The sequence below is a fragment of the Phascolarctos cinereus genome, unplaced genomic scaffold (genome assembly GCF_003287225.1).
Source record: "Phascolarctos cinereus isolate Bilbo 61053 unplaced genomic scaffold, phaCin_HiC Scaffold_3;HRSCAF=262, whole genome shotgun sequence".
NCBI lineage: Eukaryota > Metazoa > Chordata > Mammalia > Diprotodontia > Phascolarctidae > Phascolarctos > Phascolarctos cinereus.
Genome location: NW_027555736.1, coordinates 245,215,124 through 245,239,243, shown reverse-complemented (window position 1 = coordinate 245,239,243; position 24,120 = coordinate 245,215,124). Strand labels below are relative to the sequence as shown.

General features: G+C 40.6%; 1 protein-coding gene and 1 long non-coding RNA gene across 2 annotated transcripts in view; both read right to left on the bottom strand.

Moving 5' to 3' along the window:
• The window catches only part of FNTB (farnesyltransferase, CAAX box, subunit beta), a 109,633-nt gene extending 85,898 nt beyond the window's left edge, over positions 1 to 23,735 (bottom strand). The window contains exon 1 of the mRNA XM_021004659.2: positions 23,463 to 23,735. Within this exon, the coding sequence (XP_020860318.1) occupies positions 23,463 to 23,609 (147 nt within the window). The 5' untranslated portion in view covers positions 23,610 to 23,735. The remainder of the gene's footprint in view (positions 1 to 23,462) is intronic.
• On the bottom strand, positions 12,184 to 14,466 carry LOC144456360 (uncharacterized). The gene is made up of 2 exons (XR_013485459.1): positions 12,502 to 14,466; positions 12,184 to 12,431 (listed from the first exon to the last, which is right to left on the bottom strand). It is a non-coding gene; the product is annotated as an uncharacterized LOC144456360 (long non-coding RNA).
• Positions 23,736 to 24,120: the final 385 nt, after the last annotated feature.

Genomic DNA, 24,120 nt, shown 5'->3' with positions numbered 1-24,120 from the left:
TATGCTTTTAAGCTACAATGTAGTTTTCTCTAAGATAAACTTCAAAAACATACCCTCGAGGTGTTTTATTTATATAATACATATTGCCTTAGAGTCCCTAGGTACTTACTGTACTAGAACTGTCTCAGGATTACTTAATGCTATTAAAGGAAGGAGCAATAAGAATACTTTAAAATAAACAGGATGAAACAGAAATGTCAAACATGATACTGCCATCAACACTTCAGAGTGTAGTCCAAACCAGATTAAAATGTAACTGGGAAATATTTAACAAAAACAAAAGAGAACATAGCTAATAACATAGCTAACGTTAATATGTGGTTTTCTAAGTCATTATACAACAGCAGGGGTCCTTACGTATGGTTTAGTGGACCCAATTTCTATTTGAGTCTGACATCTCTGGTCTAAAACATTTATAGTTAGCTTTGGAATTTGTTTTTAAGTGACTTGAACCAGGGGTATATCTGATGTGTCAGGGAACTCAAAACACTTCAAAAGCCATCAGTAAGTTAGACTGAACTTGGAAATAAGTGGAAAGATTTCCAGATTCTTAAATTTCCTATTCACTGCATTTTATGTAGTGAAAACAGCACCCCTCAGTCTGATATGAAGCACCAACCTAAATAAGCAGAGCTGTTTTTTTTCTAAATTGCTCTATTTCTAATTCATACCTTCCCCAGGTTGGGAAAGATAATTAAATATGGTTTCAAAGTCTTCCTGAGGGGCTTTAAGCTCAATGATAAAGAAAAGTAAATAAGAAATATAAAACAGTAAACAAAGGGACTTAGGGCAGCTATTCTGCTAAATTGTGTCAAAAAGCAAGATTTGCTTAGTAGACACTACAAGATCAGACCACGATGACTGGAAGAAACAAAACTAAGTAGAAAGACCTCTCTCAAACACAAACCGACTTGAATCCATATGCTTCATTTAAAACTGTTCAAAGGCTAGTACAAAGCAGTGGTGTCAAACTCAAACAGAAACTGATCCCTGAAGCCATATATTGACCTAAAAAACCTGTGGGCCCAAAGTTGGACATCTCTGACGTAAAACAGCTAACCTTGATATCTGCTCAACATCGAGATGTCTAGGCTTCCAATGAAAAAACAAGTCTACATCTTAGAACTCTCCCATAAGAAGCCCTCCCCTCTTCAGGACCCATCTGTCAAACATCAGACCCATGAAGCCAGTGGATAAAGGAGATGTTTACTTCGAGGCTACATCTGTACATTCTAGGCTACTTATCCATATATTCTATACAAATATATTTCACTTCACCAAGAGGAAAATGTCAGTATTATTTATTTGAGTAACACTGTATACCTTCTCCAAAGATTTTCAGATTTTCTGTCTCTTCCTTCAAGACAAGCTGGTGGTAATTCAATGAAATTTTGTAACTAACTCAAACTTGAACATTTCAAGCTTTGAGCTGCAATAATAATCCATATTCTAGGCCTATAGTTCACAATAATTATTTATTCTTCACAGTGAACAAATAACTGCTTTTCTCATTTTCTCTTAAATTTTATATATTCCAGGCTCTCCTAAGAATAGGACTAATTTCTAGTATAAAACCAATTCAATAAAGGCATTTCAGAAAAGCTACTATATCCTAACTTTTTTTCATCAGAAAGAACAAAAAGTTCAACCTTAATTTTAAAAATATTATGCAACACCCATGAGAGTTCTAAGATGTGGGCTTTTCTTCTCTTGAAGCCTAAATATCTGAATGATGAGGAGGAGATGCCAAGCTCATCATTTTACATTAACCTTTAAACAATTAAAAATGAGTCACATTGCAGAGCCTCCTGAAAAAATCTATAACCACTAAAACAAGTTTGGTTTGATCATCTATACAGGCAAAACTAAGCATGTAACAAATGTCTACTACCAATATTATGACCTGCAATCAGAGAGACAACCTACAGAGCTTGCCCACCACTAAGTACATCTAGGAAAGAAGAGGGAAGGGAAGGAGAAAGGAACAAGTATGTATATAATGCTTACTATGTGCCAGGTACCATGCTAAGTGCTTTTTAAAAAATATGATCTCATATGATATTCATAATAACACTGGGAGGTAGAAGTTATTATTACACCCATTTTATAGTTGAGGGAAATGAGGCAAACAGAGATTAAGTCACTTGCTCAGGGTCATACAGCTAGTAAGTATCTGGGGCCAGATGTGAACTCTCTTCTTCCTGACTCCAGGCCTAGCGCTCTATCCACTGTTCCACCAGCTGCCTCCAGACAGTACAATGAGTTTGGCCCAACGTTAAACAAGTGGAAGAAGGTGGCCTGGAATACCAGGAAATTTCAAAGTGTCTCTAATGACCTCAAGCCTGTCCTAGAGGTAAAGGCCTAAGATAGATATAGATATAGATATACACACACACACATACATGTACATATGTATGTATACATATGCATGTACACACACAACACATACACACATACACACACCCTACACACTAATAGTTTACCAGTGTTGTGTGTGACTGTCAGATATGGACCATAACAATCTTGAAAGAATTAAAAGTGAGTTATCATTAAGAGGGTAATGGAAAGTTGTATGATTGTGAAAAGACTACAATAAATAACCAGCGAAGGGGCAGCTAGGTGGCACAGTGGATAGAGCTCTGGCCTTGGAGTCAGGAGGACCTGAGTTCAAATCCAACCTCAGACTTACTGGCTATGTAACCCTGGGCAAGTCACTTAACCCCAGTTGCCTCACAAATAAATAAATAACCAATGAGGAACTTCCATGAGCAGTTTTTTCATATACAAAATGAGAGACTGCTCTAGATAATCTTCATATTCTAAATCTAAGTTGTGTTTAAGAGAGGTCTTTCTACTTAGTTTTGCTTCCTCCAGTCATCACAGTCTGACCTTATAATGTCTACTAAGCAAATCTTGCTTTTTGACACAATTTAGCAGAATAGCTGCCTAAGTCCTTTGTTCACTATTCTGTATGTCTTATTTACTTTTCTTCATCATTGAGCTTAAAGCCCCTCAGGAAGCCTTTGAAACCAAATTCTAAATGATAACTATTGAAAATGAGGGTCAGATTTTTTTTTTGGCTAGGCAATGGGGTTAAGTGACTTGCCCAGGGTCACACAGCTAGTAAGTGTTATGTGTCTGAAGCTGGATTTGAACTCAGGTCCTCCTGAATCCAGGCCCAGTGCTCTATCCACTTTACCACCTAGCTACCCCTGAGGGTCAGATTTTTAAAAGATGGTGTTCACACGATATCAATGAGAGGAATTCCAAATTTAATTTGCTTCATTGTGAAGTTTTAGTTGAAAGTGACCTTACCAGTGAGTTCTCTCCAGGCCTTTCCTAGGCTCTCTTGTCTTCTCTTTCTATACTTGGTAATCTCCTTAGTACCCATCTCTACAAAGATAACTCCCACTTCTGTCTGCCCACGCTCAGTCTCTCACCTCCAGCTTCCTACTGGACATCTAAAATAGGATGTCACAAAGACATCTTAACAACATGTACAAAACATAACTCATTATCTTTGCCCCCAAGTCCTCCCCTCTTCCCAACTTCCCAACTACTCTCAAGAGCACAACAATCCCCCTGGTCACCTATGTGCACAATCTCAGTGTCATATTATACTCTTCCACTTTCTCTCATCTCACATATCCAATATGTCACCAAATCTCATTTTCTACCTTCACAACATCTTTTGTACATTTCACCTGCTCTTTACTCACTCAGCCGAACCCTAGTTCACGCTCTCATCACCTCTTGCCTGGCTACAGGAATACTCTTTTGGTTTGATCTTCCTGTTTCAAGTCTGTCCCCAGTCTAGTACATCCTCCACTCAGCCACCAAAATGATCTTCCAAAGCACAGGTCTGTGCATGTCACCCCCACTCACCCATCTCCCACTCAATAAACTTCAGAAGCCCCCTATCACCTATAGGATCACATATTAAATCCTGTTTAACATTTAAAGTCCTTCACAGCTTGGTTCCTTTCCAGTCTTTTTATACGTTACTCTCTTCCATACACTCTACAATCTAGCAACACTGGCCTATTTGCTGTTCCTTGCACGGGAGACTCCTTCTCAATTCTGTCTTCTCACTGACCGTCCCCAGTGTTTATAATGCTGTTCATCTTCCCCTTCTATTGGCTTCCTTCAAAGAAATGCGAAAATGTGCTCTCTGCACTCTAGGGAGAGCAGGAATCCCTAGAGAGCAGAGACCACATTTTTGTATTTCTATAAACTCCAGCACTTAACACAGAGACTGGCACATTGTAAAGTACTAAATAAATGCATACTGATTGTTGACCAACAGGAGGGAAATTAAGGGAGACAGTAACTTCAAAAGGAGTCAAATTCAAAGGCATCAGAACACAATACTCCAAGGCTTTCAAATCTACATTCAAGCCAGACTCTTTCAGTAATTATACAAAACTCTGTTATCTTTTCCTAATGCTCCTTTTATTAATAAATCACATAAATTTCCATGGTCCCTTTCTCAAAGAACTTCCAAATTCTGTGCACCCTCCATTCTCAGCAAAAGAATCCTAGGAAATGAAGTTACTGGTGGGGAGCAACACGATAGCTGTTTAATAATACCATAGCAACAGCCAACAGCAAAGGGCTCAGAGGTCCACTGCCCCTTGGTCACAGGGCACGAGGTTCATAACCATGTTAATCAAGGTGATATGACTACTCAGAGGAAGAATTTGTCATCCTAAAGCATCTAAACTCCTTTAGAAGCATTACTGGATGTAAATGAAAGGGTTAGTCACTGAAAACTTGTCTTTTTAATTTTTTTAAATTGATTGATGCAGTTTTCCATGAGAGCTATCACATCTAGGTCCATGAAACAGAAAAGTCATACAAAAATCACACTGCTTATATGACTGGCATATGCCAATATAGATTATGAAATCTTTTTTTTGGGGGGGGTAAGGCAATGGGGTTAAGTGACTTGCCCAGGGTCACACAGCTAGTGTCAAGGGTCTGAGGCTGGATTTGAACTCAGGTCCTCCTGACTTCAAGGCCAGAGCTCTATCCACTGTACCACCTAACTGCCCCCGAAATCTATTTTCAGATAAACATTTTATTACTTATGGTCATTTAAACATTTTACTTTGACTTTCTCAAACTCCTGGACAACTTTTTAATCACTTCTATTTCTTTATTATCTATCCTGTTCAAATGATCTACTGTTGCTTTTTCAACGAGTACCAAATTGTTTTCAATGACTTGTTGTTGTTCAGTCATCTTCAGTCATGTCCAACTCTGTAACTCCATTTGGGATTTTCTTGGCAAAGACACTAGAGTAGTTTGCCATTTCCCTCTCCAGTTCATTTTGTGATAAAGAAACTGAGGCAAACAGAGTTAAGTGACTTGCCCAGGATCACAGCTAATAAGTGTGGGAGGTCAAATTTGAACTCAGGTCTTCCTGACTCCAGGTGTAATGCAGAACATTATTTTACCATTTAGGTAGTAGAACCCTTTAGGCCATGGAAAACTCCAAATTCCTTAGCAAGACCCTTATCTGGCTGCTCAGGCTCCAGCCCTCAGATCATATCTCTGGAAACCTCCAAATTCCTTAGCAAGACCCTTATCTGGCTGCTCAGGCCACAGCCCTCAGATCATATCTCTGGAAGCCTCCATTGTGAGAAAGTTTGCAGAGCATTATCATATCTACACAGAGGGAGAAGGGTGTTCTTGACCAGCCCCCCCCCAAAAAAAACCTCTTCCTCTTGCCAGACTTCAAAGATCCATCCCCCTCCCTGTCCTGTATACTCCCTATATAAACCCTAGCTCAACCCCTGATGGGGGCTGCTTGATTTGGATGTGAATATCCCTGGCAGCCGCGTGCTAATAAAGTCCACAATTTAAAATTAGCTTGGGTGGTCAACTCGCTAATTTCTAGGTATAACATTTTGGAGGCCCCAGCGAGATAGCAGCGTACCGTGTCGCTGCAGAGACCCACCTAGAGAGGACATCGGCCTCGGGAGGGGGGAATTGTTCTGTTCTGACTTCTGGGGGAGCCGGCCCCTGACGATGTTCCAGTGCCCCAGGACTCAGGACTAGGAGAAGCCTCCCTCCCCGACTCCGACTGTACCTCAGTTCGGACTTCGTGGACCTGGTAACCCTCTGGAGGTAAATGTTTGCAAACCTGTTTTCTGGTGGGGAACGAGTGCCAGACGTGGCAGAGCACCTAATTAGTGCCTCAATCCCCCAGGCACCCCGAGACGTCGGGACTATACCTGTATCTGGTTCCTGGTACCCGGTTTCTGGTTCCTGGTTTCTGTCTTAGTTCTGTTGGGCCCGTGTCTCGTTCCTGGTTTCTGTCTCAGTGTTGGTCTTATTAGCTTATATGTGTAGAGATTGTGTTTTTAAGAGATTCTGTTTTGCAATCATCTGCCTGAAGCCACCTCTGTTTCATACTGAAAGACAGGTGTCAGACTGGATTGCAGACAGTTTTCTCCAGGGCAGTTCCTTTGACTTCCATTGGGAGGATGTGTTTGTGTTCAGGCTCTTATTGTTTGTCTGTGTCTGTGTTCTGCAATAATGGGGGGATACGGCCAGTACATCATTTCCCTCCCTTTTGGGTTGTTTGCAGCCAGACAGCCAAAGGCTGCAGCAGGACTCTGAAAAGTTGCCTTCATTCTCCCCCTCTCCCTCCCCAGGTAACAGCAGATTCAAAGCAGTGCGTGGATGGGAGAGGGAAAGAGAGAAGAATACTTCATTATTTAGGTTATACGGTTGGTAGAGGGCAAGTTGGGAAGGATTTTTGAAGTGTCAGGTCGGAATTAGAAAGGAATGAGATATGTACAGGTTTTAAGGGGATTTTAAATCATTAGAAAGAAAGGCAAGGAAGTTTAAGCATGTAGGAGAGAGGAGTGTGTGTAGAAAATTTGAAGGGAATATGATTTAGTTGCATGGTGTGACTGGAGGTTTTGAAAGAGAGAAGGTTTTGGGACTTTTGCATGAGTAGTAGTTTCTCTCTCTCTGCATTCTAACTCTGGCCAAGTTTGAGTGTGGAGACAAAGAGAAAAGTTCTTGTGTACCAGAACATAGACAAATGGTTTATGTTACTTGAGGACATTTTACATCAACTTAGTTTTAATGAATTCCATTTTTAAAGGTTTATTTTTACTTTAAGGTAGAAAGGAAAGATATCTATCACCTTAAAAATTTCTAACAAATGTTCTTCATCAAAGGTTAGTGATTATTCCTTCTAACATCAGGATAAACTGTAAGCTTTTTAGAAAGGGAAATACTTTTTACAAAGTAATGTTTTGCAAAATCTTTTTGTATGATTTTTAGAAGGCCTACTAAATTTCCATTTGCAAGCTAATTTGTTGCAATAATTTAATACTGATAACAATTATGTCTTAATCCACTGTGAATTTTCTAAGTTTCATTCCTATGTAAAGTGTGTCCTTGAATTGGCCTTAAATGGGTGCTTTCAGAGAAACAGAGTCAATGGTTCCTGCTTCAGGTAGCATAAGAAAGGGCACTGGTCTCAAGAACGTAGGTTTGAAAGTTCAATGCCCCACTCTAAGTTTTTAAGGGGTGGACGTAGAAGTGAAAAAGATAGGACAGCTAAAACATCTTAGCAGATTCTGGAAGTTTTTGAGATTGATCATTAAGGAGTTTTTAAACACCTCCTTACAATGTTGTCACTCCTTTCCCCCACTTCCTCTGAGGGTATCTCTGTGTGGGGATCCCAAACAGCGCTGGGTTTCTCTATTAACCCCTTTCAGCCCAGATCAGATTAGGAAGAGAGTGTTTTACCCCTCTCTCCCCTGCCCGCAAATTCACCTTCCCCCACCTGGCTATAGGAAGGAAGGGGAGGGGCAGCAGCTACAGCCTGGAAGTATCTTCCAGCACACAGCCATGGGGAGTAAAAGGGGATGGGTCAAGGTAAAGAAGCCAGTCTATAGGGATGGGAGTGGCCCCAGGAGACTGTTGGACCTGGTGAAAGGGTCTAGAAAGAAGAAAGATTTTTTTTATTGGGTCAATTGTATTAGTTATGTTGCTGGAAGGGCAATTTCTTTTATAATCTAGAATGTTAAATTAATTGTGTCTTCAAAAAAAACGGAGTCAATTTGGCTGTTGGGGCATTTTATATGATCCTGTTTTGTAACATTTCCTTTTAAATATTGTAATTCAAGGAAGTTAAGCTTTTCAAATTTTGTCTCTATTGAAAGGGAATTTTCAGTTGAAATTGTTTTGTTATAATTTATAAAATTTGTGAGATTGTTAACTAAGTTTTGGGGTTATTGTTTTAATAACAAAACCTAAGATTGTTAATTGATTACTTGTGTGTGAAAAGGAGGGGCACATGGCAATTCCCCTTACTTTGTAAACTTGCCAGGATCCCTGGAAACTTCTGGGGGGGGAAAGGTCATCTGCCCTGAAAAAAAAAAGTGCAGCTTCCATATGTTTGTTTGACATGTGGCATGGGAAGGGAATTTTCTTAATTGAATGGGTTGTAAATTCAATAGAGCGGGAGGGTGTCAAAGTGTCAGTTGAAATTATAGACCAAGATATCTGTGTTTCTTTTACCATTAACATGACATAGCATAGTCTATGTCCATAAGATACCGAGATAAGAAAAGTCCCATTGTTCTGGAGAGTGTTTGGTCCCAGACATCTTGGGCTCCGTGACAACAAACAGAAAGAATGTTGGTCAGTTCTATCTGGTCCTGGAAAGGGGTGTTTTTGGTTCACTTGAAAAAAAAAAAGAATTAGCTCAGGTTTTTTGGCCCTTATTGGGGTTCAATTGATTATACTTACCTCAAGATGTTCCCATTGTTTAAAGGAATTATGAGAGCAATAGTATTTTTCTGTGATCAATCTCTTACTATTACCAATGTGAGATTAAATTCTTATTATCCAGGATTTGTGATTTTATGGGACAGACATTTACTATTGTTTTGAGCTTTGATTACCAGGGTACTTGTCTGAGTTGTCATAAAGCCAATAGTAGAATGGCATGTGCTGCAGGCTGATAACTGATAAGGGTGGAAGTCTGTTCCTGGGAAGACTTTTGAGGACAACCTTGGACACAGCCTAGATAGGATCTTCTTGACTCTATTTCCCAATTGTGCTATTTCCTTTTTGACAAGGGAAATCCCCACCTGATTAATCCCAGGCCCTGCTTTTAACATCCAGTGACTACGTGATTACCTATCAGATATGACTCATGCCTAGAATCAAATGGAGCTAAGGAAGTTCTTTCCTTCCGATATGATATATGACCCTGTCCCTCTGGAACATCCCTGTGGTACCGTAATAGGATGCAAGTACATTCATGGCCACATAATAATAATATAGGGATAACATCCCCCTAAGGAGGAAATGTTTACACACAATAATAGGACAAAGGTGTAATGTGATAGATGTCTAATTAAATAGGATAGCAAATTTTGAGAAAAGCAATAGGATTAGACTGATATGATTGGCTTCCAAGATGTATCTATCATGGCCATACAAGCTTTAAGCATGTTTAGGTAGGAAGATCACAGTTTTGGATTTTTACACTAAGCCAGAGAAGCAGAGCTCCCTTTTTGAACTGCCTATGAATTAAACCGATTGTACATGAGCAAGGAACTTAATGTTAGTTAATATAGGTAATACTGATTGTATTGATTTGTATGATTCCTGTCTAAGGTTTTCTTCATTACCCTGATTACATGTAAATCTCTCTTTTCCAAACTAGTCTACTGTGAGCTCTCTTGATTGGTTTAATCTGTACCTGACTTAATGTAATTATGCAATTTTGCGAATTATGAGTAAACTTTGTTGTATTGTTTGAACCTAGTCCTGTGTGACTGGGAAAACTGAACTATCTCTATGTGCCTTTAACTAAAGACTTATGAGGGATTCTAGAATACTTAGGAATTTAGTTTCCTTAATACTGCTCTGGAATTTGTGTTATTTAAGAACTTTTGTACCAATTTAGTGAGGTTTTATGAACAAGAGTAGAAATGCATGCAAGCATTTTAGGGCTCATTTTGGAAATGTTACTTAGGCAACGTGACATCTTAGGGTACTATAGAACTGGGACTTGTGTTCTGTGTGTGTTCCTATATGAGTTAAGTTTCTTTACAATTCAGGGGTTTGTGAGAATGTTATTTTGTTATTTGGGTAATATCATACTTGTTTAAAGTTGTGTTACAATTAATAATGTTAAAAGGGAAATGGCTTGTGGTTTATCTTGTCCATGTCATCAGAGAAACATGGCATGACTGAAACATTTAAGATCCTATATGCACTGTGTTAAAATGGATTCTTTCATATATCTATGTATGCATTGGGGCCTGTGGATTAATGTAAGGTATGCGTATTGTTGTTTGCTCTTGTTTACTATTTAGTGGAGGATTGGCAGTATGGGTCCGGCTCTTATGGCAGTCCTCTTCCTTGGATGATTCCTTTGCCAAAAACTAAAAAGGGGGAGTAGGAACTCAGGGCAGATGGCACTAATTCTTCCTTAACCAAGTTCCTGCATGGACTCCAGAAAGAAAACACAGAGGCCACTACTGATCATACTTGTCTTGTGTTTGTTTGGTCCATGTTTACTAAATATTCTTGCCAGATTCCTTTCTTCTAGGGTCGGAGCCATCAACTTCCAGATGACTGCATACCAACCCAAGGTCTCTAGTCCACTGAACCTGGCATCAGCCAGGTTTTGAAGTTTGACCCCTCGAACGGGACCCAGAAAGGCAGGGACAGCTCTATGCCCCTTGCCAGCAGGAAGCAGTTTCAGAAGCAGAGACCTTCGCCCTTTTCACCAAAAGAATTTGGTTCCTATTTGTTTGAGGGGGGAAAGATGGGGGCGGGGCCCAAACCAAGATCTTCGCTCTTTGCCTCAAAGGGAATCAGACTCACAGGCCCCAGACCCTCATCTCCCTTTGAAAGCCTTAGCTTTACCTTTTAATCTTATTCAGATCTGGCTCCCTCTTGTCTATAGGCCCCAGAAAGGCCTTCCTTTATCTCCTTTTGAAAGTCCTAGCCCCACCTTGATTTTGTGCCGATGCCTTTCAAACTTCTGCCTTCCTGTTCCCTCCATTATCTATTCCCATTGTCTATTCAATCTCCCTTGACCCCCCCTGCATTTCCCTATTCTCCACTACCCCTCCCTGTTTCACATGCCCCCACCTACTTGCCCATCCCCCCTTTTCCTTGGTTCTCCTTCCCTTTTCCTCTGGCTCCTAGTAGGACCCCTCCGGCAGATCCTCCTCACCCCTCGATTATGAGACTGCTCTGAAGCATCCATAGCATTGTCAACTCCACCTGGCCTGACCTAGGACCTAGCTGCTGGCTGTGTATGGATGCACAACCCCCATACTATGTGGGAGTGGCAGTTAATGGTTCTGTTTCCCATAGCCCAGACTCGGAAAATTGTCGGTGGGAACAACCTAAGTTGACCCTGGGGAATGTCCAAGGAAAAGGTACCTGTCTTACCTCATCCACCACATCCCTGAAAACTTCTCCTTACTCTCCTGTCTGTAATAGTACTGTGGTTGTTCCCCAATCCTCCTCCTCTCTTTATTCAGCACCATCTGGCACTTGGTGGGCCTGTCTGGATGGGATCACACAGTGTGTCTCCACTGTGGTGTTCCTAAAAGAATCTGAGCCTCTATGTATATTAGTCTCCATTATCCCCAGGGTCTCCCTTCTTCAGGGCCTGGAGGGTTGGGAGTACTTCAGTCATGAGGGCAGTGTGTCCTACTGAAGCAAGCGAGCCGTTCCCCTCCTCCTCCCTATCCTCAGTGGGGTTGGGATTAGTGGGATCAACTGCTGTGGGTACCACTGCCCTAGTCCGAGGAGAGGCCAGTTACCAGGAACTTAGTGCTCAGGTCGATGCAGACCTCAGTCAGTCATCTGGAGCACTCTATATCCCAACTGGAGAGACAGGTCAACTCCTTGGCAGAGATGGTTCTGCAGAACCAGAGGGGTTTAGGCTTATTGTTTCTCAGGCAAGGCGGCCTTTGTGCTGCCCTAGGGGAGGCCTGCTGTTTCTATGCCAATAACTCAGGTGTAGTTCGGGAGAGCCTTTCCCTGGCACGGAAAAATATTGCAGACAGGCAGAGGGAATGAGAAGGGAACGAAAATTGGTACCACAGCCTGTTTCGGACTTCCCCATGGTTAACCATTCTTATTTCTGCCTTAGCCGGGTCTTTGCTCCTCCTTACTATAGCCCTAATTCTTGGTCCTTGTCTAGTTAATCGGCTCCTTGACTTTGTTAGATCCTGTATTAATTTAGTTAAGTTACTGTTGGTTAAAGGTCCCCGTTATCAGACCCTGGTGTCTGCCTTCTTTGCACCCTATAATGAGGCAGCCCCAACCACGTCAAGGGTTTGACATGGTACACAAAAGAAGTGGGGAATGTAATGCAGAACATTATTTTACCATTTAGGTAGTAGAACCCTTTAGGCCATGGAAAACTCCAAATTCCTTAGCAAGACCCTTATCTGGCTGCTCAGGCTCCAGCCCTCAGATCATATCTCTGGAAACCTCCAAATTCCTTAGCAAGACCCTTATCTGGCTGCTCAGGCCACAGCCCTCAGATCATATCTCTGGAAGCCTCCATTGTGAGAAAGTTTGCAGAGCATTATCATATCTAGATAGAGGGAGAGGGGTGTCCTTGGAAAAAAAACCTCTTCCTCTTGCCAGACTTCAAAGATCCATCCCCCTCCCTGTCCTGTATACTCCCTATATAAACCCTGGCTCGACCCCTGATGAGGGCTGCTTGATTTGGATGTGAATATCCCTGGCAGCCGCGTGCTAATATAATAAAGTCCACAATTTAAAATTAGTCTGGGTGGTCAACTCGCTAATTTCTCGGTATAACACAGGCCCATCACTCTATCCCCTACCTGCCCCCATTTTAATGGCTACTGCTTCATAAATTCATTTGAGGTGTAGCAACGCTATGCCCCCTTCATTATTTTTTTTAACCCCTCAGAATCTCCTGAGTCTACTCTCTTTTTATCCAAATAAACTTAATGTTTTGCGTAATTCCAAAAAGTATTCCTCAACAAAATTCACAAATTAAGGTAGCATTATCACTTTAAGCTTTATTAGGTTAAAACTGCGCTAAGACTTTTAGAATATTTTGTATTATCAGAGGCAAACCGTGATCAATGACTATTTCTCCAATTATTTAAGTCTGCCTTTTATTTTTGTAAAAGTGCTTTGTAGTTGTATTTATAGAATTCTTATATTGGTTGGTAGGTTAACCTGGAGATATTTTATACATTTCAGAGTTATTAAAAATGGAATTTCTATTATATTTCTTCCTGATTTTTATTAGCACTGTACATACAGAAACATTAAAGATTTTGAGTACTAATTTTGTATCCTGCTATCTTAATGAAGCTATCATCTCAATGTTTCTTTGATGATTCTCTGGATTTTCTAAACATACTATGATATCATCTGCAAAAATGATAATTGTTTCCTTTCTCCTGATGTTTCTATCTTTACTTTTGTTCTCATCTTATTACTATCACAAACATTTCTAGAATTGTTAAATAATAATGGGGAGGGCTAACATCCTTGCTTCACTCCTATCTGTACTAGAAAAGTTTCTAGTGTTTTATCGTTGCAAATGATACTAGCTTTTAGCTTTAAATATATGCTTTAAATAATATGAAAGGCCCTCCCCTATCTGTGATTTATTTTTATTAATTTGATTAACTGTGCCAATTGCTTTTACAAATGTTGAGTCATTCTTTTATCCCTCAAGGGAATCTAACATGGTCACAATGAATTACTTTCTCACTATATTTCTGTAGATTCCTGCTGAAGATTTTATTTTAAAATTTTTACTTCAGCATTCTTTAGTATGACTGCCTTATAGTTTTCTTTCCCTGCACTGTCTTTCATTTGAGTATCAGAACCATACCTGTGTCATAAAAAGACTTTAGTTTGAGGAAAATTTTTATATCATAGGAATTAAGTGCTTTTTAAATGTCTGACAGAATTCACTTATAAATCTTAGTCCAGGATGTCTTTTTCTTTTTCGGTTCATTATTGTCTTGACTTCTTTTTCTGAGACTAGCTTAAGATCTCTTATCTTTTGTTTTATTAGTTTGGAAATTTTATATTTTTTGTAGGTACTCTGAATTTTTAGTTTTCCTGATATATAATTATGTACTTGGATGACTAAAAAAATGGTGGTGCCTCAATAAATAAAGAAGTTAGGAGAAGAAGTGGGTTTAGAAAGACATGAGTTCTGTTTGAGGCATGCTGAGACGGCCATGTTTGAGATAATATCTAGGGAGAAACAGGAAGTTGGAGATGGAAAAGAGGCGCTCAGAACTAAGACGAATGCTGGATATGAAGATGTGGGATTTGTCTGCTTAGAGATGATGGCTGAATCTATGGGAAAGAACAAAAACAACTGAGTCTAGAAAGGGAGAGGAGAAAAAAGGAGCTAGGATAGGACCCTGGGGGTATTCGACCAAAAAAGGGAGAATGAATCTACAAAATAGACTGAAGAGTATCAAACAGATAAGAAGAAAACTACAATAGAGGAGGATCAAAAAACCCTGAGACATGAGAGAGCATACTGAACAAGGGATTAGAAACAGTGCATCAAATGCTACATAAAGGTCAAGGAGAAACAGGGCTGAGAAAAGACCACCGGCTTAACAATAAAAAGATCACTGCTGACCTTTGAGAAAGCTGTCTAAGTCAAGTGTCACAGAAGACGAACCACAAGCGGCCAGACAGTTTTCAATTTACAAAAAAAAAAAAGTTGTAAAAGTTCATTTGTGAGGCAGCTATTTGGAACTGGGACCTCATTCTCCCATTGAAACAAAGTTATAAATGACAGTGCTCAAAAGTCCATTTTAACTACTGTAACTGAAACAATACTATAGCTCCTGTTTCTCTTGGCCACTGAGCAAACAATCTGATAGAAGTTCAGCAAAATCTTGTTTCTGCAGGCTGGGACTGCTCCTCCTTCTGCTGATTTGGAGGCAGAGGAGCTACTCATCCTGTTGTCCAGTACTTTGTAAACTAAGTGCCTATATAGTTGGAAAGTAAGAGATCCAAGCAATTTCCTCAAAATCATTCAGAAATCCAGCACAATGGTCAAGATTAAAATTAATACCTAATTAGCATCACTTACTCTTTATTATATTATTTGAGTTGGTATCTGTGAAATAGAGCTTTCCTCTGCATAGCCAATTAGTGAGAATATGGTATGTTTTCCATTTCACTGCTATCTGAGGACGAGTAAAAGATACAGTATTGTACCTTCTAATAGTTTTGCTTTCATAGCTGCTATTTTACATCAATTTCATAGGACGTCAGCTTTCAGATCAGGAACTATCGGCCTCTTTTTACATTTTTTCTTACTTCCTAGGAGCCCTTTCTGAAAGCACAGTTGCTGCCTGAGAGCCATTTTAACATTTTTAAGAAAAGTAACTTTGCCATTAATTACAACTGGAAAGAAAAAAATATGCTAACACTTTATAATTAAGAAATGTTGGGTATAAATCTGCATGGCCTACTGGCAATTTAACCAGGTTTGGCATGAGTCTCTTCTAAGACAGAAGCAAAGGCACAACTTTTGGTCTGGACTGAATTGTCTGCTCGGTTGTAGCCTGCTTTATTCAAAGCCTATCTCTCCTCCAGTTCTTTGCATAAGCATCCCCCCAATCTCTAATCCCCTGTATCTCTTGGAATCCCTGGCTTCCTGCAAGTCTCAGCTCAAAAGCCACCTTTTACACAAAACTCTTCCTCATCCCCCTAGTTAATAGTATTCTGTTTTGACTATTTTCTGCCCATACTGACTACTCTTTTTCTGAAATCCCATTGCAATACACATAGCATTTAACACATAAGTATTATCTAATGTTACTAAGTTATCTACATTTGTGTCTCAGAGTATTTGCTTGGTATTTCATTGTATCACTCCTTGTCCCCTCTCCACAAAAAACTCATTCATTTTTAGTAAAGAGCTTACAACAAAGGAGAAAAGACATGTATAACCATAAATATAACACAAAGCAGACCATTATAAGTGCACAAGATCCACATGTTGCTGCAAGAACAAGGTAGTATGAGTGTTCATAGGAAGAAGAGATTTCTGGTTTAGGAGATCAGGAAAGCATCATCTAAGTGGTGGTACTTAAGTTGGCCTTTAGTCAAAGACAGGCGATTTCTTTTTCTTTTCTTTTTGTTTTATTCTGAACTTAACATACACCAAATAAAATGGATATTTCCAGTTTATATAATAAAATAGAAAAACAGGATTGTCGTAGCTCTTTATTATGCACAGCTAATTTTTCCATTTTAAGTATATAATAAGTTTAACCTGTACCTTTCAAAGCTGTATTGCTTGTCTGCATTGATGATTTCAATAGAGATTTGAAGGGAAAGAATGGCATTGTAAGTTCAGGAATGGTATGAGCCAAGGCCCAGAAATGGGAACACATGCAACGTGATCAAAGGGTGGCAAAGCAAGGCAGTTCAGCCAGAGAACAGAGCCTGAAAGGAGGAGGAGGAGCTTGAGATCAAACTCAAACAGTAGGCTGCAGCCAAACCGTAAAAGGTTTTGAGTGCTACACTAAGGAACCTGACTTTATTCAGCAAACCTAAATTTGACTATGATCCGTAGGTAGTCATGGAAAGTGTCTGGACAACACAGCAACCTGATGAGAGAGCTGTGCATCAGGAAGGCTAATCAGAGGTGCAAGATAGGAGTTTGGGCAGGAAAAAAATGATTGCGAGGCTACTGCAATACTCCTAGAGAAAGGAAATGAAGACCTTAAATAGCATGTCATAGTGGAGTCAGTAAAGAGAGAATTGGTGAAGAGATAACATAGAACTAGGACTAGCGGATTTAGTGACTAATTGGATATAAATAGAGAGAAGCCTAATTAGGCTTTCTAGTCTTAACAGTGTCTAAGATGGCCCCCAAAAGAATTTCAGAGAAACCAGGGAAAACTTATATGAACTGATATAGAATGAATTGTTTAGAATCAGAACAATTTATACAATAACAATAACACTGTAAGAATAAACAAGGTTGAAAGGCTTAAGAAGAAGGAGCCAATCTTGGCCAGGGCCGCAATGGCAGAGGAGCAGGAAGGTCAGCCCAGTTCCCTCCAACAACTCCTAGATCTAGAAACCAAACCAGACCAGACCAAGGCATTATCACAAAATTTTTTTTAAAAATTGAATTGTTTTCCCAGGACAGGCTGGCACAGGGAGGGAGGTCTGTAGTCACTGGGAGCAAGGTCTGGCCAAGAAGGGCCACAGGAAGCATCTTCCAACAGAGGGACAGATTGTTTGGGCAGGAAAAGAGAAAGGAGTACTTCGGGGGGGGGGAATGGGGGTAGATTAAGGCATGGACTAGTTCTAAACAAAACAATCTCTAAGGAGGCACACAAATATTTTTCAACAGAGCTACTTTTTGGGGTGGCAAAGAATTGTAAACAGAGGGAGTGACCGTCAACTGGGAAATAGCTCAATGAATTATCGTACATGAATGTGATAAAATACTAGTGTGCTGTAAGAAATGATGAAGGGGATGGTTTCAGAGAAACCAGGCAAGACTAATCCAGTACAAACTAATCCAAGAGTGAAGTGAGCAGAACCAGGAAAAGAGTTTATACAGTGATAAAAAATATTTTAAAAGTTGAACCATTTTGAAAGACTTAGGAATTCTGTTCAATGCAATTACCAACCACAATTCCAGGCAATTAAGGATGAAATGTACTACCTACCACTTGATGAGAGATCATAGACTCAAGAGCAAAGATTCAAATAATTTTTTAAACATGGCCAATGCAGGGATTTGTTATGCTTTGTAGTTTTTTCTTCTTCAACTGATTGAAGAAGAAAATGGAGAAATTTTGCTGAAGGTAGATTTTTGTTGAATGAAAAAATTAATTAAAAAATAATTAAGGACTCTGATCAACACTCTAATTGACTCAACAACCAACCACGACTTCAGAAGATTTATGATGAAGAAATTTCCCCAGCTCCAGACAGAAAAGTAATGGACTATTGCAGAGGACCAATGTGGGAACTTGCTTTGCTCAAATATGCATATGTTACAAGGGTTTTGTTTTTCTTTTTTTTTTCTTAGGAGTGGGGAATGAGGAAGGGCATAGGAGGGAGAGAAAATAAATGCTTGTTAACTGAAATATATATATATATATGCATATATATATATGTATATATATATATATGTATATATATATGTATATAATTAAAAAAATTAAACGCCCCAAAAAGCACTGTCTGGGAAGCAGACAACTTTCGGTCTTCCCTAAGCCTTTTCTTGGTCTTCATCATTCTTGACCTCTTCACAATTTCTGACTCTGTTGATCACTTCTTCCTCCTGAATACTCTTATTCTCTCTGTGTTTTAGCAATGTTACTCTATTTTCAGTCTTCTCTTAGCTTCCTAGCCACTCCTCAGTCTTCTTCAATGGATCATTATTCATATCCTATCCCTTAAAAACACGAGTGTTCCCCCCAATATCTGTCCTGGGCCTTCTTTTCTCCCTCTAAACCTTTACTCTCTCTCAAAGCTTTCACCAGCAACCAAGGGGTCAATTATCACATCTATGCAGATGACTCCTAAATCTACATAGCCACTTTTAATCTTTCTCCACAGCACCACTAACATTATCACCAATTGCCTAGTGGACATTTCTAACTCAATGTCATAGAGGCATCTAAAATTCGAGATTCCAAAATGGAACTCAGTATCTTTCCCCCAAAACTCATCCTTTTCCCCAACTTCCCTATATCTGTGCAGGGCACCACCATTCTTTCAACTACCCAGGTTAGCAACCTTACAGTCAACCCTGACTCTTCATTCTGCCCAGCCTCCATATTCAATCAGCTGCCAAGTGTTGTCAAGACCAATTAAACATCTCTAACATCTGTCCACTTTCTTCAAATCATTCCAAAACCTCCCTAGTCCAGACCCTCAACATTTCTAGCCTAGGCTACTGCATATAAACTGTTAACTGATATCCCGGCCTCAAGCTCCTCCCTTCTGCAATCTCATCCTCTACAGAATTGCTAAATTGATATAAGTAAAGTATAGGTCTAATCATGTCACTTTCCTGCTCACAGAGCTTCAGCAGCTTCCTATTGTCTCTAGGATAAAATACAAAATCCTCTGTTTGGCATTTAAAGCCCTTCACAATTCTAGTTCTAGCTTAGGTTTCCAGGCGGATCACACATTACTCCCCCTTGAACACTCTACGCCCTAGCCAAACAGGCTTACTTTCTGCTCCCCACATGACATTCCATCTTCCATATCTATGCCTTCACAAAGGCTGCCCCCTGGGCCTGGAATGCTTTTCCTCTTCATCTCCTATCTTAAAATGCCTAGCTTCTTTCAAGGTTCTGTTCAAACAGCACTTCTTTCAAGAGACCTTTCCTGACGCTCCCAGTCCACAGTGCCCTGCCTTGTCGTTGAGTCATTTCGGTTGTGTTCAACTCCTCATATCCCTACTTGGGGTTTTCTTGGCAAAGATACGGGAGTAGTTTGCCATTTCCTTCTCCAGCTCATCTGACAAATAAGGAAACTGAGGCAAGTGGGGTCAAGTGACTACTCCTGCGTTAAGTGTCTGAGGCACTCTATCCATTGCACCACCTGGCTGCTCCTCTCCTAGGCTGTACCCTGCCTTATTCCCCCAATATTACTTTGCGCATATTTTCTACTTTGTTACACGTATACATGTTGTTTCTCACATAAAAGCAGCAAGGCATGGTCTCTCTATTCCAGGTACCTAGCATGGGGTCAGACCTATAAATAGGGGCCTAATAAATACTTGTGAATGAATAAATTTTTCTGGTGGGCAGCTAGGTGGCACAGTGGATAGAGCACCAGCCCTGGAGTTGGGAGGACCCGAGTTCAAATGTGACCTCAGACACAACACTCACTAGCTGAGTGACTCTGGGCAAGTCACTTAACCCCAATTGCCTCACCCAAAAAAAATAAATAAATAAAATAAAGTTTTCTGGGTTTTGGTTTCCTGCCCATAAAATAAGGGATGAACTAGATCGGTGGTATCAAACTAGAATGGAAACAGGGGCCCCTAAGCTATAAAAAAGGAACTTTGTGCGCCAAACCTATTAACATTAACTATGTTCTATTGCGGTTTTTTTTTTAAATTGTTAAATACTACCTAAATATATTTTAATCTAGTTCCGGCTCAGGCTGTAATGCCTCCCTCTCGCTCCCTGTTTGATAAATCTGAAATAGATGATCTCTATACGATCACTTCTAGCTCTAAAAAGCTATAAATAAATAAATAAATAAGCTATAATTACAGGATTCCTGATTGTTTTATGTGTATAAGGCTTGTCTCCCCAAACAAAATATAAGTTCCTAGAAGGCAGAAACCACAAAAAAATCACATAATCACAAAAGAGTTGAAAGGACCCCAGAAGTCCTCTGCTCCAATATATACCAAAGCAAATACCATCTGGAACATCCTCAGCAAAGCAGTATCCAGCCTCTACTTGAAATCTGCAATGACAGGGGAACCTGATACCTCTTCAGGCAGTCAGTAATCAACTGATTATGAGGCTGATCATGAGGTAGGTATTCTTTATACCAGAACAAATTTTTTTTAAAAATGCCCTTCTGCAACTTCTCCCAGCCTAATTCTGTCCTCTAAACCCAAACCAAACAAGTCTAATCCCTCATCTACATAACAGCCCTAAAAGTAGCTAACAATACCCATAGTAAACATCCAATTAGTTGATTGACTGTTCCACAACTGGGTAATGACAAATTTTATCACTTATATTGGTGGCCAAAAGGAAAAAAAAGAAAAAAACTTCAAGCTATATTGTCAGTGAACAATCTGTTCATGGCAAAGGTAATATCTCAGAATGTGAATATCCCAGTATTAAGCCTACAAGCCCTCAGTCACAGAGCATTTGCAAAGGGATGGATTCCAGATGGTTACATTAAGAAGGGAGCACTGACAAAACAAGGGAAAAGGGATAAAGGGAGGGATCAGGCCTCTAGCCAAGCATTATTTGGTTTCACTTCAAACATCACATTTTCTTATTAAAATATGGCATTATGATAATTGGACGTGGAACTATGGATAAGTGCCTATTTGTTACCAGCAACAAAAGCATAAAATTAAGTGTCAGTTTTCAGTATATGTCAATATATGAATAATAGCTGTAATCAAAAGACCAAAGCCAGCTGCAAAGGTAAGATCCCACCCCTATCCAGTAGCATTCTCCTACAACCTGAGCCTGTCTTTTGTCCTACCTACCCTTCAAAGTTTGAGCTGAAATAAGATCAGGAGAAGTAACAGAAGAGCCAACTTGCCTTTACCAGTAGGAGCCATAAATATGAACCCTGAGAAAAAAGGTGCCTAAGACATATTAATTAAGAAGACAAGCATCAAGAAGCTTCAAACAATCAGCAAGAGCAGAGATGTACCTGATAGAACACTGACTGATAATGTACCTATCTAGAAGAAACATGGTTTAATGAAAAGACCACTAGACTTAGAACTGGGAAAACTGTTTGAATTCTGAGCCGTCATTTACTAGCTTGGACTTGGGAAAACCACTTAACTTGACTCTCTTGAATCATCTGCAAAATGGGGATATTCCCTAACAGGGTTGTCATATAGACTTTGTTGATTCAAACTTATAATATCAACAAGGTAGGGATTTCCCGACACAGGAACTCATGATGTACCTTCACAGATGCAGATCAGCAACTTATACATAAGTCTTCTTACAAGATTATCTGGGCTACTAAGAAGTTAAATGATTTGCCCAGGATCACAAAGTCAAAATGTGTCAGAGGTAGGAATTAACCCAAATCTTCCTGACTCCAAGGATGGCCCTTTATCAATTTAAACACTCCACTTGTTGGGAGCATTAAATGAGACAAATCTAAGAAATTATTACCAAAACCTCTGTTAACCACAATTCCAGAGGACAGATGATGAAAAATACTACCTATCTCCAAAGAGGGGCAAGACTAAATATGCAGAACAAAATACTCATTTTTAGATATGGCCTAGATGGGAATTTGTTTTGCTTGACTATGCATATTTGTTACAAGGTTCCCTTCACATTACACACACCATGGCAGGGGGAGGTGAGTAGGGGAGAAAATGCCTATCATTTGGGAAAAAAAAACAAAACTATTACTTGTTATCTTTTCTCCCTCATTATCTCTTTTCTTTTCTCTAGCATACTAATCTCCCCCTTTCTCCATTATTACCTTGTTAATACTTTTTACAGACTACTTTCTGTCCTACATTTTTCGCCTATATTTATGGCCTGCCCTCATTTGTAATCCTTTTCTCATAGCATCTAAAAGATTATCATCAGATTCTAAAAGCTAAAGAACAAATATAATTGAACTATCAATTCCAACAACTTATCACTTAGGGAAATTTGGAAATACTGGAAAACCTGTCATTGTTGGGAGATTTAATCTTCACACCCCTCTCATGGCCCTACACAAATGAAATAAAAAAGGGAAGGATTTTATTCCTTTCACTCAAATACTCGGGCTCTAACTCTTCAGTTAAACGATTTTCCACTCTAACCACCAACTTCTTCGGGTCCCTGTAAATGGGCAATTTTACATTAATACAGGCTTTCAAACCTAGACCTAAATGACAAAGCTGATTCCTCCATGGTTCATCCTGGGGGTTTCCTTTGCTGTATTAAGAAGCCTTGTTCTGGAAAGCAGCCTACTGCTATTCTGTCACTACTGAAGTGAATCAACCAGGCTGCTTTTCCTCATCACCAGATGGTGAAAATTTTAGTAATAACCAACTCGGGAACCTTTCCAACTTGGAGAAGGAGAAGACACAGAGAAACAAAAACCTATGCATAACGCCTTCAGTCCCATCTTGGTGAATAAGAGGGAAATTACATCCCTGTATTCATCAAACCGTGGTCAACCAACTGCATGCAAGTCGATGAGATAGGGCCATGGTGGGGCACATGTGGGTCACTTAAGGAATTCATCAGGGCCAGGAGAGAATTGCTCTGATTGCCCCAGCCTCCTCCGCGCCCAAAAGCCCGAACGAAGTACACGCCATGGCACAATCGGGAAAAGAGAGGAAGACAGGAGCTAGCACCGAGATAAACCTCCAGCTCCCCCCAGCAAAAGGAAGCACTATGGGGGGGGGGGAGGTCAGTCTGACCCTTGACCTTTCCCATGGGCTCCCCTAGTCCTCGTCCCAGGTAGCCCCAGGTCGTCTTTCTGCTCCCCACCCCATCCCAACCCTGGTACAGGTAACTTTCCCCCTCCCCCAGCCCACCCGGCCCCGGGCACCGGGAACCCGCACCCCGCAGATGGCAAGCACAGGGCCACCGAGATGCACTGTGGGAACGGTAGTCCCCAGGAGCGCTTCAGCCACGGTCACCGAAGGAGGACCAGACTGCCGCTCCCAGAAGCCTCCGGGCCTCGGCTTCCCCCAGCCCCGTCCGCCTCACCTGTTCCACGGAGGTGACCGTCTCCACCGCGTCGTCTTGCAACCGCTCCTGCACGTGCTCCGGGCTCAGGCAGTACAGAGAGTCGGACCAGGCTGGGGGAAGGGGCGAAGGGAAATAGGAAAAGGAAGAAGCAGCGGCGGCAGCCATGGCTTTAAAAAAAAAAAAACAGCTGGCGGCGGACAGGACTCAACCTCGTCAAACTGCAACGCGTAGCGTATTGAAACCCAGGCGGGCCGAGGCAGCTACGGCAAGCGGAGGCAGCCAGAAAGGACCAAAGGCGAAGCTCCCTCCCTCCTTCCCTCCCCGCCCTCCTTGGCTGAGACGCATACTGTTACACATTTTTCCCCTTGGCGAACTGCGAGGATGTTGCCGCCCTCCTTAGGGAGGAGGAAGCTGCTGCAATGTGCTCAGCCCAGAGGAGACTGGAAAAGAGAATAACTGGCTTGCAGTCGCGTTTCAGATTGTGTCCTGGGGAGCTAGAGTGCAATTTCCACTTACTCTCCGTCCCAGATCTAATCCTCACCTAGTTTTATAATGACATTAATACTATTGAAGCACCTAGATAGTGCTTTTTGTGTGAACGTATTGATACGTTTTGTTTCGACACAGCAGATATTTCCTAACAGACATCCAAGCAAACCCAACTTGATTGTCTTCT